Source organism: Oryzias latipes, chromosome 17, assembly GCF_002234675.1.
Source record: "Oryzias latipes chromosome 17, ASM223467v1".
Lineage (NCBI taxonomy): Eukaryota > Metazoa > Chordata > Actinopteri > Beloniformes > Adrianichthyidae > Oryzias > Oryzias latipes.
Genome location: NC_019875.2, coordinates 9,626,628 through 9,642,875, shown reverse-complemented (window position 1 = coordinate 9,642,875; position 16,248 = coordinate 9,626,628). Strand labels below are relative to the sequence as shown.

At 40.4% G+C, this 16,248-nt stretch overlaps 1 protein-coding gene across 9 annotated transcripts in view; it reads right to left on the bottom strand.

The window, feature by feature from the left end:
- Positions 1–16,248, bottom strand: part of efr3a (EFR3 homolog A) — a 113,355-nt gene that overhangs the window by 47,331 nt on the left and 49,776 nt on the right. For all 9 annotated transcript variants that reach the window (XM_023965565.1, XM_023965570.1, XM_023965563.1 and 6 more), the window contains one exon: positions 8,379–8,528. In XM_023965565.1, coding sequence (XP_023821333.1) covers positions 8,379–8,528 — 150 coding nt within the window. The remainder of the gene's footprint in view (positions 1–8,378; positions 8,529–16,248) is intronic.

Here is a 16,248-nt window from a genome sequence, read left to right as displayed (position 1 = left end):
GAAGAGAAAAAAATTTAAAAAATGCCCTTCAGGATATGAGAAAAAGAGTGATGATGGCAAAGAAGAGCCACTGAAGAATGGAGAAGCATCAGAGCACAGGATTAAAAGAATCAATCAGAGCAGCGAACAAAGGGAAAAATCAAAAGCAAATATCGACCAGCCTGAGTCAGACAGGTGGGAGTGTGTTTCTATACCTGTAGGACCGACTGCTGCAGACAGACTAAATTGCTGAGGGTTTTCATCTACTCTGATGCGAGCTTATAGACAAAAGTACACTACTGTATATTATCAAACCTATTTGCTCACCCAACCAAATGATCAGAATCAGGTGTCCTAATCATTGATCTGGCCAAAGGGGTACAAAAATCAAGCACTCAGGCATGCAGACTGTTTCTCCAAACATTTGTGAAAGAATGGGCTCCTCTCAGGAGCTCAGTAAATTCCAGTGTGGAACTGTCATAGGATGTCACCTGTGCAACAAATCCAGTGGCAAAATTTCCTTGCTCCTAAACAGGGCTGCATGATATGAGGAAAACTTTTGATTTGCGATATTAGTAATCACCACTGCAATGGCAATATAACTTGCGATACTTGAACAAATAGTAAAACATCTAAATACATCAATTCCAATTCACTGCAACAGTTTAATTTCAATTAAAGCCAACATGACTTAAATTACACTCCAAATGACCCCCGTTTATATAGGAGGCGGGCATCAAAGATCAAAGAACATAGGTTACCATGCATTGCAATTTTCACCAACTTTTGCAGTTTGATTCTAGTGCTGAAATCTTAATTCATGCTTTTATCACATCTAGATTAGATTACTGTAATGCCCTCCTTTCTGGTGTAAAGAAAACCACTCTTAATCATGTGCAGCTAGTTCAGAACGCTGCATGCTCTTTAACGAGAACCAGGAAGAGGGAGCACATTACACCAATCTTAACATCTCTCCACTGGCTCCCTGTCAGCTTTAAGATTCATTTTAAGATTTTTTAATAGTTTATAAGAGTGTTCATGGTTTTGGTTTTTCTTTTATATCAGAGTTGCTTTTAGCTTATAAACCTTCCAGAGCCCTTAGGTCCTCAGGTGCGGGCATGCTGATGGTCAGAACAAAAATCCACGGCGAGGCCTCATTTAGAAACTACAGGTACCATCTATGGAACAGCCTGCCAGAGGATGTGAGGGCCTCATCCACTGTTGACGCATCTATTTAATTGAGCTGTTAATTAGATCTAGGTGTTTTGGGCATTTTTTTCACTTTTTATGCATACACTTATTTTAATTTAATTTTAATTTTGTGTAGGACCATACCAAGTCCTTCTAACCACACCAACAGCTGTAAAGATAGCTGAATGCCGCTGCTGGATAGTGAGTTGCAGCGTGCACTAGAGGCCTAAAGGAGGTTGTGTTGGTAAAATCTGCCTACAAAGGGGGTTTGGCCTTTTAGTGGCAGTTTGTCTGAATCTTCAGTGAAGAAACCAACAGAACTCGACATCCATTAGAACTTGGGTCCTCAAAGTGACTCTGCAACCGAGCAGCATGGAAGGCCCACTGCTGGGGACCTCAGCAGGTGTGTGCGGAGCTGCACTGTGACTATAGCATGTCTGTTTGTTGCCCTAACCTTCCTAGCCATGAGGAAACCAGGAGAAGGCGGTTCCAACCTAGCCCACTGGTCATGGGATCTGTATGAAAAAACAACTCACCTCAACATTGCCACCCAAAATCATTCCTAAAGTACCAATCTCCGGTGGCAACTAATGAACAGAACTGCTTCAAACAGCAATATTACTAGCTGTTATGTGTGCACTTTCATGCTTTATGCTTCACACAACACAGGTCTCCGCCCAGGCAACATCACCAAAAGACAACTAGATTGCCTGTATGAACTTAGCACACACCCTGGCTACAACCAAACTAACGGGAGCACATTCAACTCCTAGAGCAAAAGGAACTACTCAGAGCATTTTTGGGTTCCTCCCAATAACACCCATGGACCGTTTGACCCAATGAGAGACTTGTTGCCACTACGACAAGACCCCATCAAGCTCCCGGAGGTGATATTTTTGGTGAGCATGAAGCCCGACACACTTGGACAGTGTGTATACACTAATGGTGCAGTGAAAGTAGGCATGGTGCCCTGGCATCTGTGTAACACCACCTTGACCTTCTGTGACTACAATCTTACCGTTCGATCTAACCACCGAGCTCGTGTGCAGAATACCAGCAGGGTCAGAGGAAGCTGTGGACTATTCCTGATCAGACGAATATTTGGCTTGGGGACAGAGGATCCAGGGTCCTAGCTGATTGGTACTTCCTGTGCGGACACACTGCCTGCGATTCTTCAGAACAGAACTGTCTCTAAACCTCACCCTCCACGACGAAAACGCACCGGAGTTCCACATGAACGCCTTACAAATAACCACAAATACTGGAGTCCCATGGGAGTTCTTTATCTGGGCTGAAGGAACGACGGCACCAGTGACTGACAGGACAGTTCTACCGCACTGCAGAACTTAACAGACCTGCAAGCCTACGTTAAGTCTGCAACTCCTGGTGCCAGTCCCATTAGTGACATTTGGTCCTGGCTTACATCTGGTCCATGGTGGCATCTTTTGTTGAAATGACTGACGCCTATACTCATCGTTTTGCGCCTGTTTGGTCTTTTTACAACATGTGCTCTGCCCTGTGTCATGTCCATGATAACAAAGGCCACTATGCAGTCTTTCATCCGTTACCAGCTGATCCAACAAATTGAAGACCCCTCCCCCCCTGCACTCTTGTGTGAATACTTCTACTTCAAAGGCATCATATGAATCTTTCACTGACAATGTCATGGAATGGGTTTCCATGGCTGAGCAGCTGCGTCCTAGCCACACATCACCAAGTGCAACGCAAAACATCAGATGCAGTGATGTAAAGCATGCCACCACTGTGTAGTGGTGTAGTGGCTTTTCCATCTGGCAATCTGATAGATGGGTCTGGTTTTGGAGGTTGCCAGGAGAAAGGTACTGTGTTGTGCCGAGTGGGGAATTTGGTGGAGGAGGAATTATGGTGTGGGGTTGTTTTTAGGACTTGAGCTTGGCCTCTTAGTTCCAGTGAAAGGAACTCTAAATGCTTCAGGATACCAAAACATTTTGGACAATTCCATGCTCCCAACCTTGTGGGAACAGTTTGGAGCAGCCCCTTCCTCTTCTAGTGTGTCTAGTGTGGATGAGTCTAGTGTGGATGAACTTGACTGGCCTGCACAGAGTCCTGACATGAACCTGACAGAACACCTTTGGGATGAATTACAGCGGAGACTGAGAACCAGGTCTTCTCCGCCAACATCAGTGTGTGATCTTACCAGTGCGCTTCTAGAAGAATGGTCAAAAAATCCTACAAACACACTCCTCAACCTTGTGGACAGCCTTCCAAGAAGAGCTGAAGCTTTAATAGCTGAAAAAGGTGGATCGGTATCATATTGAACTTTGTGGGTTAGGAATGGGATAGCACTTCAGTCCATATGCAAGTCGAGGCTGGTGAGCTAATATTTTTGGTAACGTAGTGTTTATTAGTGTTATTCTATTCTGAAAAGGAACTTCCTCTCAGCAGGATCAGAAAAGTTCCTCTAAATGTTTGAAATGAAAGATTTAAATAATTATGGTTCAAAAAGGAGAAACTGTCAGATACTTTTTTTTTTTCAAATCGCCTGGTTGTGTAGAAAAACGAAACCTCTCCCGCTGTGCCATAAAATAATGCAACAGTGAACTGGCTCCCCGGCAATGAGCGCGGTCACAGATGGACCGGAGGCTGCCGGGTCTCAGGAGAGAAACAATGCAATTACTGTCGACCCACACAGCAGCTTCATGGGAAATTAAATGCTTATCGCTTGTTAGGAGAAGGAAAATGAGAGACAAAGTGTTACAAAAGGTGAAATTTTATTGCTGCTCAAGAATGTGGGCAGAGACGACTTTTTGAAAGTTGGTTTCTTTTGAGGAACAGATCGTATTAAGCTTAAGATACAGGAATTTTCTATATCTTTGTTCTAACATGTAACATTCTACAGCAAGGAAAAGACCTTTATGAAGTTTAAACAAAGCTTTCATTTGGGTAAATTAGGGGTTTGTTTGCATAAGCGATAACCGGGCCATAAGATGAGAAGAGCTTTTGTTAATTCTGTTCAACTTGCTCAGGTCGTCCAGGTTGCCTCGAAGTGCGTGAACTGGATTCCTCCTTTAAAATGAACAAAACCATGGATTTACGTACGGACTACAGGGGTTTCTCATGCAGAACGACCATCAGATAATTAAGCACAAAATATTTGATTGTGTGTTATGACTACCCAGAATGCCTATGAAGTCAGGCAATTGATCAGAGGAGTTGATGGGAGATTTTTTTTCCAAAGAATTGTGTTTATTCATGTTGTCTCCTTATCAGCAATAATCCACCTTTGCAGGGAGTGCAACACAACAGACAAATCAAACTTTATTCATCAGAAATCTTAACATTGTTCAGTTCTAACACATTAAATACAAAACAAGTATGCATCACTCAACCAGGCTCCTGACTACAGCAGCCATAATGCTCGATCAGTGATAAATAGCATATGCTCCTATTTGCTACCTACCAAAGTGATTTGCAGTCACAGCCCCATTCCCGCACACACACACACATTCACACACTCTGCTGCCTAACACTACAATCCATCAAGTGGTGCCGCTGTGTTGTTTACCAAAGTCATACTAAAACGTGACAGATTTTTGAGTGTCATGTTCCACAGAAATCAGTTTGGGGTCAGTAAGAACACCAAGAATTCATAAAAAAGGTCCTCCACTTCACAGGTCTTTGATCTACAGACACCGTATTATCAATTATTGACTTAACTCTGGTCCTTCTCCGGTAGTTTCCTAACGTCTCATAATTTCGCTTTGGTATAAAGACTTGTATCTTTCAAACGAAAGTAACTAAAGGGTATGCATTGGGTGTCAGCCATGGACTGTATAAAAAAGAGGTGTCAAACTTGGGGCTTCGAGGGTCGGCCTCCTGCTGGTTTTCCAGAAATCTTGCCTTATCTGCTGCCGTTTACCTGGATCAGGTGCGTTTAACCATTAAGGAGCTTCAATGGCAGAATGGTTGGTTACCAGCTCTCGAGGCCTGGATTCTGACACCCCTGGTATGAGAGACCTGGACTGAGCGAATGTGATGTCACACTTCCAAGAAATGAAGTCAATTCACTATTTTTTTGTAATACAGACGTTGCCGTGATGGAACCAGAAATCATCATCAGTAAGCAATGATTGATTCAAATTGGTCTGGGTCAACAACATTTCTATACCAACCCAGTCTAACCAACCAGGAGTGAGCTTGTTGCAAGTCCACACCCCATCAGAAAAAAGATGGCTCAGGAGAATCTGTCAATGAAGTGCATCGAACGTTTGAGGTGGGGGCCAGTGAGAAATATATTTTTTTACTGAAGCATCTGATTGGTCAGTTCTTAACATGAATAACTTGCAATGCAACTATAGCAAGAACATGGAATGATTATTTTAAGAAATGGAATGACTGTGTTATGGCTGTTTTTTCTATATAGAAGTCTATGGGATTAGAGCCAGCGGGTACTTCCTATTCGGAAGCCAGGGGGGAGGGGTCACTCAGTCCAGGTTTCATGTTCAGTCAGTGATGTTGACACCAGTCGTCCTCCTAGGTTTCTGTTTTTCTTGTTCTCCATAAAAACCTTAAGAACCTTTTTCTCTTTGTTTACCAGACAGTAGCTTGGACAAACGCAATTCTGTCAGCATTTTTTCAGTGAACCCTGATGTTTCTCTGTTCTGTGTGCTGAGAAAACACTGCACAGAGGAAGCCATCTGAGGCATGCTGTGACATGTTTCTTCCAAAGCAGCTCATCCTCCCCAGGATTAGCTCAGGAAGTAGCAAAAAAACGTCTGGGATTGTGGAAGATGACTGGTCATGGACTGCTGTTGGACTCCATTTTCAGAAACAAGAATAAGAAAGGAGCGAATGACAGACGCCTGTCGGTTCGGCCTGACCACCTGCTTCAATTCCTCCACATGTCCAAGTGCTCCTCTGTTTCGGTGAGGAATACTCGGTGGGAGAGGAAACACAAGCACAAGGACACTAAAGCATCTAAAAATAGCTTTGTGTTCGCATGGAAACCACACAAATGAGACGAGGAGCAAAGAGGATGCGACAATGAGGGCGAAGAAGAAAGGAGAGGTGTCTGAATGAGGCGGATGAAAAGAGCCACAAAGATGGAGATAAAAATAAGTGACAAAAAGGAAATGCTGTTCAGGTGGAAAGGAGGAGAGAGGGGGAAAAAGGAACAAACACAACAGCAGCCAAGACCCACAGGTGACCAGGTGGAGAGGAGTTTACACCAGAAAAACCACAAAAAAAGCCGCTCAACTGTTTTTGTCATGTTTCGGCTTCAATGGCGGGTCATGTTTTTTTTTTTTTTTTTATCCTTAATTTCTGCCTGGTGGCTTCCATACAATGAAGACTGCTTTTATTTTGGTAACACCTTTATGAGAAGTTACAAGATTTGGCTCCAACAGCAGCAAAACCATGACTTCACTCATTTATCTGAGGAAACCTGTGCTCATAAACCCAAAACTTGGTACAAACTTTGAATTTAACAAGCTGGTAGAAAGAAATTCTATTGGAAATGGAACTTGTAAGCCAACTTCACCTATTGTGAAAGCGTGGGATGACACTTTAATACAGTATTTTGCAGGTGAATTCCTCCAGAAGTTAACTTGGAGACCTGTCTAAGTTTTTTAGATGTAGGGCCTGGTGTCACTTCCAATCTACTGGATCAAGTCTGTTTTGATTAGCAACAATTTTTTATTCTACACAATGAAATTAATCAAATTTACATCAAAAACCAGTTTTCTTTTATTTTTTTATAACCATTTTTTTTTTCCATAATAATTCCAAAAAACTGCACAAAGGTGAGACTTTCAATGTTAAAATCCTGCTTTTTTTTTACATGAAAAACTAACCGAAAGACTGTTTTTTTTATGTCCAACAAACAAATAAATTGACTCAACACTAAATAACATATTTGAGGATTTGACTTAGAATTTTCTACATCAAATGGTGAAAAATGGTGTCTACTTTCCAAAATCAATTCATTGAAGCCACCTCCCTGCCTCCAGTGCGGCTCCACTGGTGTGTGATTGTGAATGTGAATGAATGTCCCGGTGATGGTCAGAGGGGCCGTAGGCGCAAACTGGCAGCCACGCCTCTGTCAGTCTGCCCCAGGGCAGCTGAGGCTACATCAATAACTTACCATTACCAAGTATGAATGATGAGTGAATGAATTATGGACATATTGTAAGCACTTTGAGCACCAAGAAAAAGCGCAGGTAATCTAATCGATTATTATTTTTATTATTATTTTACCGTACTTGCAACGGTCACTTTACAGTCTTTTGATTTACCTGTACGGGTAGAAGTTACTTAGCAAATAAGCTAGCGTCAACTTTACTTCAGGTCTTACTGTTCTTTGTGGAGCCTTACGTGTCGGACTGCTCTATTTTAGCTGCATCTTCTGCAAAAATGTTTATACCCAAACGTAATGGCCTTGGGAAATCATTGATGGAGCGTCTCCTATTGGTTGTCCTGCATTTGATTGGTTGGAAGGTGTTGATTCAAAACAACATGGACAGAATTTGATTGGATGTTGTGCCAACAGCACAACAAAGACAGCAAAGACAGCAAAGACACATGCATGAACACAAAGAGAAGGCGGTCTTTGACAAAGCCTTTAGGTGTTGGTGGAAGTGGCAAGTTTTTTCAAGTCATAAGTCCAAACAAAGTCACAAATAGCTGCTGTTAAAGTCCAAATCAAGGAGCAAGTATTTTTACATTTGGCTAAGTGGAGTCTAAAGTTATCAAATTTACGGGTCAAGTCGAGCAGTCCTTTATTTCTATTAATAATATTATTCTGTTATTTATTTACTGATTGACAAAAGGCTTATTATTAAAAGGTTTCCAGTAGGTTTAAAGTCATTATTTTAAATTGCAGGAATTGAAGGCTCCATTGAGACAGCCTCCTCACTCTTCCTCCTCTGTGGAGCAAAGTTTCATGATGCAGGAAAACTAGTTTGGCTCCTTGAACAGCCGGGAGAGCAAAGCCCAGCGCTCCATGCATAATTGATTTGGTGGAAAGTTCTCTGTTGAAGCCCGCCTCATTAAAAAGGTCACCTCCAAAAGGAAAAAGCTTCTACCTTATAAAAATCTAACATTTGATGGAGATACAGCTCTGCTTTCAAGCCAAAAATAATGGGTCATGGAGAGACACAAACCACAGCCGAGTTTTCTCTGCCAGTTCTGCCCCTGGGGCGGGACACAGAGGAGCTGAGCGAGTGGCGCACCTGTCCGGCTCCTCGCCATCCTGCATGTTGAACAGCATGGAGGGAATCAGCTTGTCCATGTGCTGGGGCTCCCAGATGATGGCCTGCAACTCGTCGTTCACAGTCTTCCTCACCACACCTTGGAGACCTTTAATCCCAGCCACACGGATCCTGACGAAAACACACAAACGCAAACGCTCAGACGAATGGAGGCGCATCCAAATGAGTTCCACCACCTCGGCACAGACTGTTGGTCTTTTTGGGTGGGAAAGACATTTTTTGTACCTAAATGCAACATAAAATGAGACTTAATGACAGTTTTTGTGAATAAAAACAGTGATGCGTTTGTAAATAAAGTCATAAAAGGAAAATAAATATGCTGAATATGTTAAGAAAAATCTGAAAGAGCAAAACCAGTGTTAATGCTGAAGAGACATGACCAACAAAAAAAGCTAGTTGTTGATCAAATCCAATCAAACTGACCTATACCATTAAAGTTTATTTCAAAATTACATTAATTATATTGGAAAATACCATTTAGATTGAGACATTGTAGGTCTATTTTACTATAACATAAAAATGACCAAGTGTATCACAGTGGACAACACACGTGTGATGTCAGCGGAAAAGGATCAGTCCATCATAACAGTCTGATGTGTGGAAACACTGAATTAAGCAAAGACATTTGACCCTAAAGTGTGGTAGAATGTTCTAATTATGTTCCTTTTGGATTATTTGGATGTGGAAAAACAACAGTGGGCTGAACTTTAGGAAACTAAAGGTGTACTCAGGCTGTACTGGACCCAGTCCCCTTAATTTGCTCCAAATAGAGTCCTGAACCGTATGTTTGGTCTGTATTCAGACTGCCGTCAAGGAGACTTTCCTGTTTCCAACCAAACTTTGTAAAGAAAAGCAGATGACTAAAGATCTCTTCAGTCATTGGCCAAAAACTAAGAGGGTGGGGCAAGGTAACTAGAGGCAGAAGTGATGAAAGACCTGCGCTTTGCAGTCCTTGTCGGGATTTTTTATTTATTCAAACTCACTGACCATTTTTAAACGCCTGTATCAACGTCAAGTATGTTGCAGGGCGGTTACTGAGAACAAAACAGCTAAGAAAGGACACTGATAAGTGTTTATAGATTGTTGGGAGAAACAATGTGTATCATGTTAGTAGTTTATGGAGAGAAATTAGACTGAGCCGGAATTGTGCGTGCATAATTCTTGATTTGTGCGTAAATTAGGATTTGTGTATGCATATTCTTGCTTTGTGCGTGCGTAAACTAGGATTTGTGCATAAATTTGGATTTGTGCATGATTTGTTACTCACATAATACGTTTTGTGTATAAGTTAAATAAATATAAAATGAAAAAAATACAAAATGCAATTTACATATGCACAAATTAAGATTACAACAGCTTGAAACTACTTACACACACACATCTTTTAAAAAACGCACGAATCCCTTGTTACGCACACACGAAGCCAAAGCTACGCACGGATCTACCGTGAGACTGTTTTCACGTCTCACAAATCCGTCCGTAAGTGCTGCGTTTAAATACCAGTGGAATGCTCGGTCATTAGAATTTTCCAATCAGCCTTCCCTTCTAAACGTATTTCCTTCAGTGGGTGTAGCAGGGCTTAAAAAAACTATAAAGGAAAATAAAAATTATTATCTGAGAATATGACGTTCACTTTTAAACGCAAATATATATATTAAAAGTATATTATTCTCCGAGACATCGAATTGATACAAAATGCGTAACAGGAACGACCAGTAGGGGGCACTTTTTTTTCTTCCGGAAAAAACAAAAGCAGTCACACAGAGAGTCACGGGAAGAATGGCGGCCCATCTCGGTGGTCAGCGCCCAGATTTAAGGAAAATCTGTTCTAATGAATGATTACACTAGTGGGGGTCTGAACTTTCTGGATTTCAGTACCTTAAATATGACTTTTAAAATTAATTGGATAAGAAAGTTTTTAAAAAATCCGAACTCTCTGTGGAACTTCATTCCCAATTATATTTTCTCCCAGGTTGGTGGCCTCGACTTTTTACTGCTCTGCACCTACAAGCCCGACAAAGTGCCCATCAAACTGTCTTCATTTCATAAACAGATGTTACTTGCTTGGTCCATGATTTATAAACCTCTCTTCTCCTCACAGGTTTTACATTTGGAACAATAGATATATTCTTTACAAAAACAAAACTATCTTTATCCAACAGTGGTTTGATAATAATATCAGACTAGTTAGTCAATTATTCAATCAACAAGGTCAACTTTACACTTACACCGAATTCCTTCACTTCTACCAGATCCCTGTTTCTATGAAGGACTTTTCGGTTGTTTTTGATGCCGTTTCCCTCAACCTCACCTATCTTTATAAAGGAACTCCTACTCCATCTGCTCCCCAACCACAGCTTCATGTGACGGACACTGCTGTCGGAAAACTCTGCTTCTCTGCTTTGAGAAATCAAAACAAAGCCATCCGAAGACTGTTCCAGCAGGAGCTAAAAACTGAATCCCCGGCCATAACTTTCTGGACTTCACTTCATGGTCAAATATGTTGGGAAAAGGTTTGGGTTCTGCCAAACAAATATCTTCTAAACAACAAAGTGAAAGAGGTTTCGTTCAAGATCATTCATAGGTTTTATCCAACAAATCAGTATATGCAAAGGCTAAAAAGGGATATTGATAAAAAACTGTTCTTTCTGTTCTCAGTCTGAGGAAACGTTGGTGCATATTTTTTGGACCTGCACGTACACTGAAAAAATATGGGACAAATTGACAAATTTGATAAAAACTCAAATTTATCCACATTTTAATTTAACCTGGACAAACATTTTATTTGGTTACGTTAATTATGATAAGACATTTTTATCTCAATTTTATTTAATAAATCTTCTGATTTTATTAACCAAGTATTATATTCACAAATCTAAATTCAGCCATAAAGCTCCTAATTTTCTTGATTTTCTAGCCCAAGTTAGATGTTACTTACATTCTATTTCCCCCAGTACAAACAAAAAAGCTATTAAAACGTATCACCTTGCTCAGCTGTATAATTTAGTTTATTGTTTCTTGTTCTTTTGCTGTATGTCACTTTTGTTCTGCATCAAAAAAAAAAAAAAAAAAAAAAGAAAAAAACGAAGTGCGTGCATGCTAGCGAATCTTTTCTGTTTCCACATGTTCACTTTTCAATAAAGTTTATTCAAATGGTGTTGAACAACAGTACCTGGCGCGAGCGCTAGAGGTCTCCAAAACACGCAAAAAGATTTAAAACACATTCATAAAACACTATAACTTTCACTCAGCAGAACTGACTGACATAAGCTGAAAAAACCCTTTTTCCATGGGATTGATATGATATTCTAAATTTTTACAACAGTCTTTGTATTTTATATTAGTTAAGCAACGATTATGAAAACCAAAGAAAAAAAGAACCAATTTAAATATTTAAATCTGTGTAAAGATACTAGTTATAAAGATATTAGTTTTACGTTTTTGGCAATACTTTGTGTAACCAGATGCTTATAAATTTAGTAAAATGTTTGTTTTTAATATTTAAAGAGTTTTTCAAATGTCCATCATAAGAGGCAGTTGATATTAGACATATAGAAGAAATAAAGATGTAAGTACTGACATTGAGTAGGTTTCGTTGCTGTTGAATATCGGTATCGAAGGACAACCAAAAATTGGGAAGGACAAGCAAGTTTAGTTGCCAGCATTTTTTTTTCCTTATTTCTAACGCTGTGTCCAGTCTGAATACACCCATTAAAATTTGAATGTATTTGCCATCAATTCTTGTTTACTTGTCTGTTTGTACACATATTTAGTTTACACTTTATTATCTTACCAAAAATAGAAGAAATCGGGAAAATTTCACCTACACTGTTCAATCCCCAGGTCTTTAGGTGTCACACTTGAGGAGTTTACATCTTAAGGCCCGTACACACCGGGACAAATTTCGCGCGCGATTTTCGCCGACGTTTAACGCCTCGTGACTAAACAAAGGGCACCAATGAGAGTGTGCACACCAACGCGAAAAAACGCCACGCGTCAAAGCGTCAAAAAAAAAAAACGCCTCGGGTTCGTTTTTTTTTTTCGACGCGTTGCGTCGAAATCTATTCGACCAATGAGAATGGTGCTTTTGCACACGTGTCTGGAGCCTCTGAAGTTACAGTAAAACACAACTTCGGGGCGCTTAAACACAAAACTGCCTTTCTGAGCACACATACCAGCGAAGAAGATAGACGCCAAGTAGCGTCAACACAGCCGCGAAGAAATAATGACGGACATCCTAAAATATCCCCGAACCAAGCACCAGTTGGAGCTACTGGTGCTTGAAATATTCATGTTTTCTTTGTATGATTCTGACAAGCGCTGAAATACTTGCCCTCTTCTTCTGAGTGAAAAGAGACTTTAAGAAGCGTAAAGTTGCGCAGCGCCACCTTGTGTACAGGAGTATTTCTGTTTCACATTAAGCGCCATCTAATGTCAGGGAATGAAATTGCATGTTCGCTCGGCTCATCGTCAGCGAAAATCGCCTGGGTGTGAACACAAAAAACGTGGCGAATAACGCTGGCGAATAACGCTGGCGAATAACGCCTGGCGAATATTCGTCCCGGTGTGTACGGGCCTTTAGAAAGTCTTTTGTCCCACAAGCCATCAGACTGCAGAGGGCTTTTACTATAATTTTTTATTAGATCAGGCTGAAATGTTCTGAGAAACTTGATTTTAGGTAATTGTTCTTTGCTTTTTATCCTTTTATCTTTTTATGTTTTTATTTGTGATAGGAATGATTGTATTTTCTAGGTGTGGGCAGCTGGCCACTTGAAATTTCCTTCAGGATTAATAAAGTCTATCTGGGATTAATAAAGTCAATCTATTTCGTTATATGTATGTTTTGCATGTGTCATATAGCAAAAGATACCTAAAATGATTTGTTAAATACCTAAAGCTACATGGGAATCAAAATCAACAGCAAAGCTACAGTTTTAAGAAGCAAAACTACGATTTTCAACAATGAAAGCTAAATGCATTTAATAACAGTAATGTAAAAAGGAATGTGTAATACACCTGAAAAGATTCAGGACTAAAACATGATTTATTCCTAAATTTTCATGAACATTTGAATGCTTCATGCAAAACGAAACAGAAAGAAGCGAAATCGAGCCAAACAAAGAGTTACAAGGTGTGCAACTGAGATTTTTCAAAGTCTGTCAAAAGTTTACTCTGAAATGGACTTAAAATGAGTTTTCCATTCCTCACCTTAAGTTTGTGTGACCACACACATAACACACTCGCACATCTCCAAGTCTTTCCGGTGATCCAGACAGCACAGCCTCCATGGAGTCTGACAGCAGGAATATTCTCAGGAGTCCGGACCAATCAAGGCCAGACGAGGCTGCCTTTTCCTTTTAACAGTTCCATTTTGGGCACAAAACTCTCAGAGCAATAACAACAAACAGGGCAGGTAACCCCAACTCCCACCTACTCTGATCTCCGCCAGAGAAATTCTATTAGGGGATTCTTTTTCACCTCCGGCATCTCGCCACTGAATGGAATAATGAAATACAGAGGGGGCAGAATGCAGTGATATCTATTTGGCAGCGGAGAGGTAAGAAGAAATAACTGGAAAGCAATCCAAGAATCTCCTGGCTGCCACGCCACCAGACGACCAGCACGCGTATTCCCTCATACATACAAATGGAGACAAAAGTGGGTTTTTATGCACAAATATCCTGAGCGCTCAGAGGGCTCAGCTGCTGGAAGGAGCTCTCTGCAAATAACGTCAGACTATTCACCAGAGCGAGCTTGAAAAAGACTGTAAATATTGGTTTCACGTGCCGCCCGTCCACATCAAAATGAATTGGAGCCATTCAGTGGTAGAATTTCTTTATTTCTTTTAGCTGCACATGGCTTGATAACCAAGACAGACTTTATATCATTTAATGCTAAACAGATTTTAGCAAGTGAATGTAAGGCATGGCTGGAGGGTTACTTATTTATCAGTTTGTTAGAAGTTTCCTGCACAAATGCTAAATAAAATAAAAACAAGCTGGAGCTGGAGAAAGGTAAACAGTAAAGCTGGAAAATTAATAGAAAGAAAAGTATGGAGCCCAGTAATTAACCAAGAGGAATCCCTAATGAGATTAAAGAGAATTTTTCAAAGTGAAAGTCTAAAACCTTCTAGTTTGTATTTTCAGCGAAGGTAAACATGTTTGTTTTCCGTATAGAAGCAGAGCAAGTGTTCAAAAATGTGTTTTGTGGCTTAAGTTTGGATATTACCTTGAATTCAATCAACAGAATATATGCAACCAAAAACTGTGAGCACGGTTCAGCACATCTTCAGAAAAACACACAACTTCAGTGTGTTCACACCAACTAATAGGCTTGTTATCCTCATCAGGCTCTAATCCTGCAGGCCTGCACTCCTAAAGTCGCTGAAGACTGATGTGCACAACTAATTGATGGTCTTTCCCTCTTCACAGATTAGGGCCAACTGTGCATCTCTTCCGGGAAAATGTCTAACAAGATTACAAATGTTTCCACAGAGTAAACTCCTCTGTTGCTAATGGATTTACTATGAATCGTTTCAGCTCTGATTATTAAAACCACTGATTATTAAAACTGGATGACTGAGTGTGATTTGCCCTAATATGATGAAGGATGTGTGACTGACTAACGCTCAGATTTACCACATAAAAAGAATATATTCCCTTTCCACAGAAATGTCAAATTTCAATGAAGTTTCTCTAAAGAGATGCTATGTTTTGGTATTTTTAAGCCACATTTGCGCTAAATGTCCATTGACGCTGTGTTGACTCTTAAAATAAGCGTTTGTTGATAATATCCAATGTCTCACAAATTCATTTCAGTCACGGTTTGTTTTTGTTTTTTTGTTTGTTTTCAGAGTTGACGGGTAAATTCCATTACAGCTACTACTGATTATGGCTTGTTTGGGAGGTAGGGCGCCTCTGACTCTTTATCATCTATATCACCCGCGTTGACTTCCAATGAAAAGTCTACGCAAATGCGCCTAGACCTGAATTTCAGTCTTCCACGTCTGAAACCCTCGTGATCGTGCGTCCCCACGCAAGTTTTTAAGTCTGGTCGCCTGCACTACGTACAAATTGGGCATTCCATTTTTTTTCACGCTTTAACTGCGGCAACGTAGGTAGCATTGTGACCAATCACAGACTCGGATTAGAAAGTGACGTATAAGTAACGTCCACTTCAAAATACAGAAGTACCAACCGTTGTAACATAACAAAGGACAAATTAATGACCGTTTTGTGCCCGGCAGGATTAATATGACACCAAGACCTACATAGAACAAGAACTGTGAAAGCAAAAAGCCTGGAGCAAGTTTTGTGGGATTTGCTATTAAAAATGTGACTTTTCACATCAAGTTTCATCCCACTGTGGGTGGCGGACAAGCGCAAGTACACAGTAAAAAAAAAAAAAACTTTAGAAGAATCGCTCTCCCTGTTGCTCTTTTTGTGTCCAGTGTGTACAGCACTGACTGAATGCGTGTTCATGAAACCACTGTAGGCTGTCTGATGAAGTGTGAATACAGTATCACAAGGACACTGGACTTTTTCAGGTAAACTTACTGTTAGATAGGCACCGATGGTCGTTGTAGGGTATAAGCCGAACTGTTTCAATGGAACTCAACTGAAAAGTTCCTAAAGCTGATAGTTACTTTTATGCAAATCCAAGCTAAAGCAGACATTGTGCTAAAACTTTTGTACACTCTTCATTCAAAGACGCATAATGTTGTTAGAATATTGATTTCAGCTAGAGGTGGGCGCATCGATCCAGGTATCGATAATATCGATACCAAGGTGAAGTATCGATACAAACCCTGTAATTGCTTGGATCAATACCC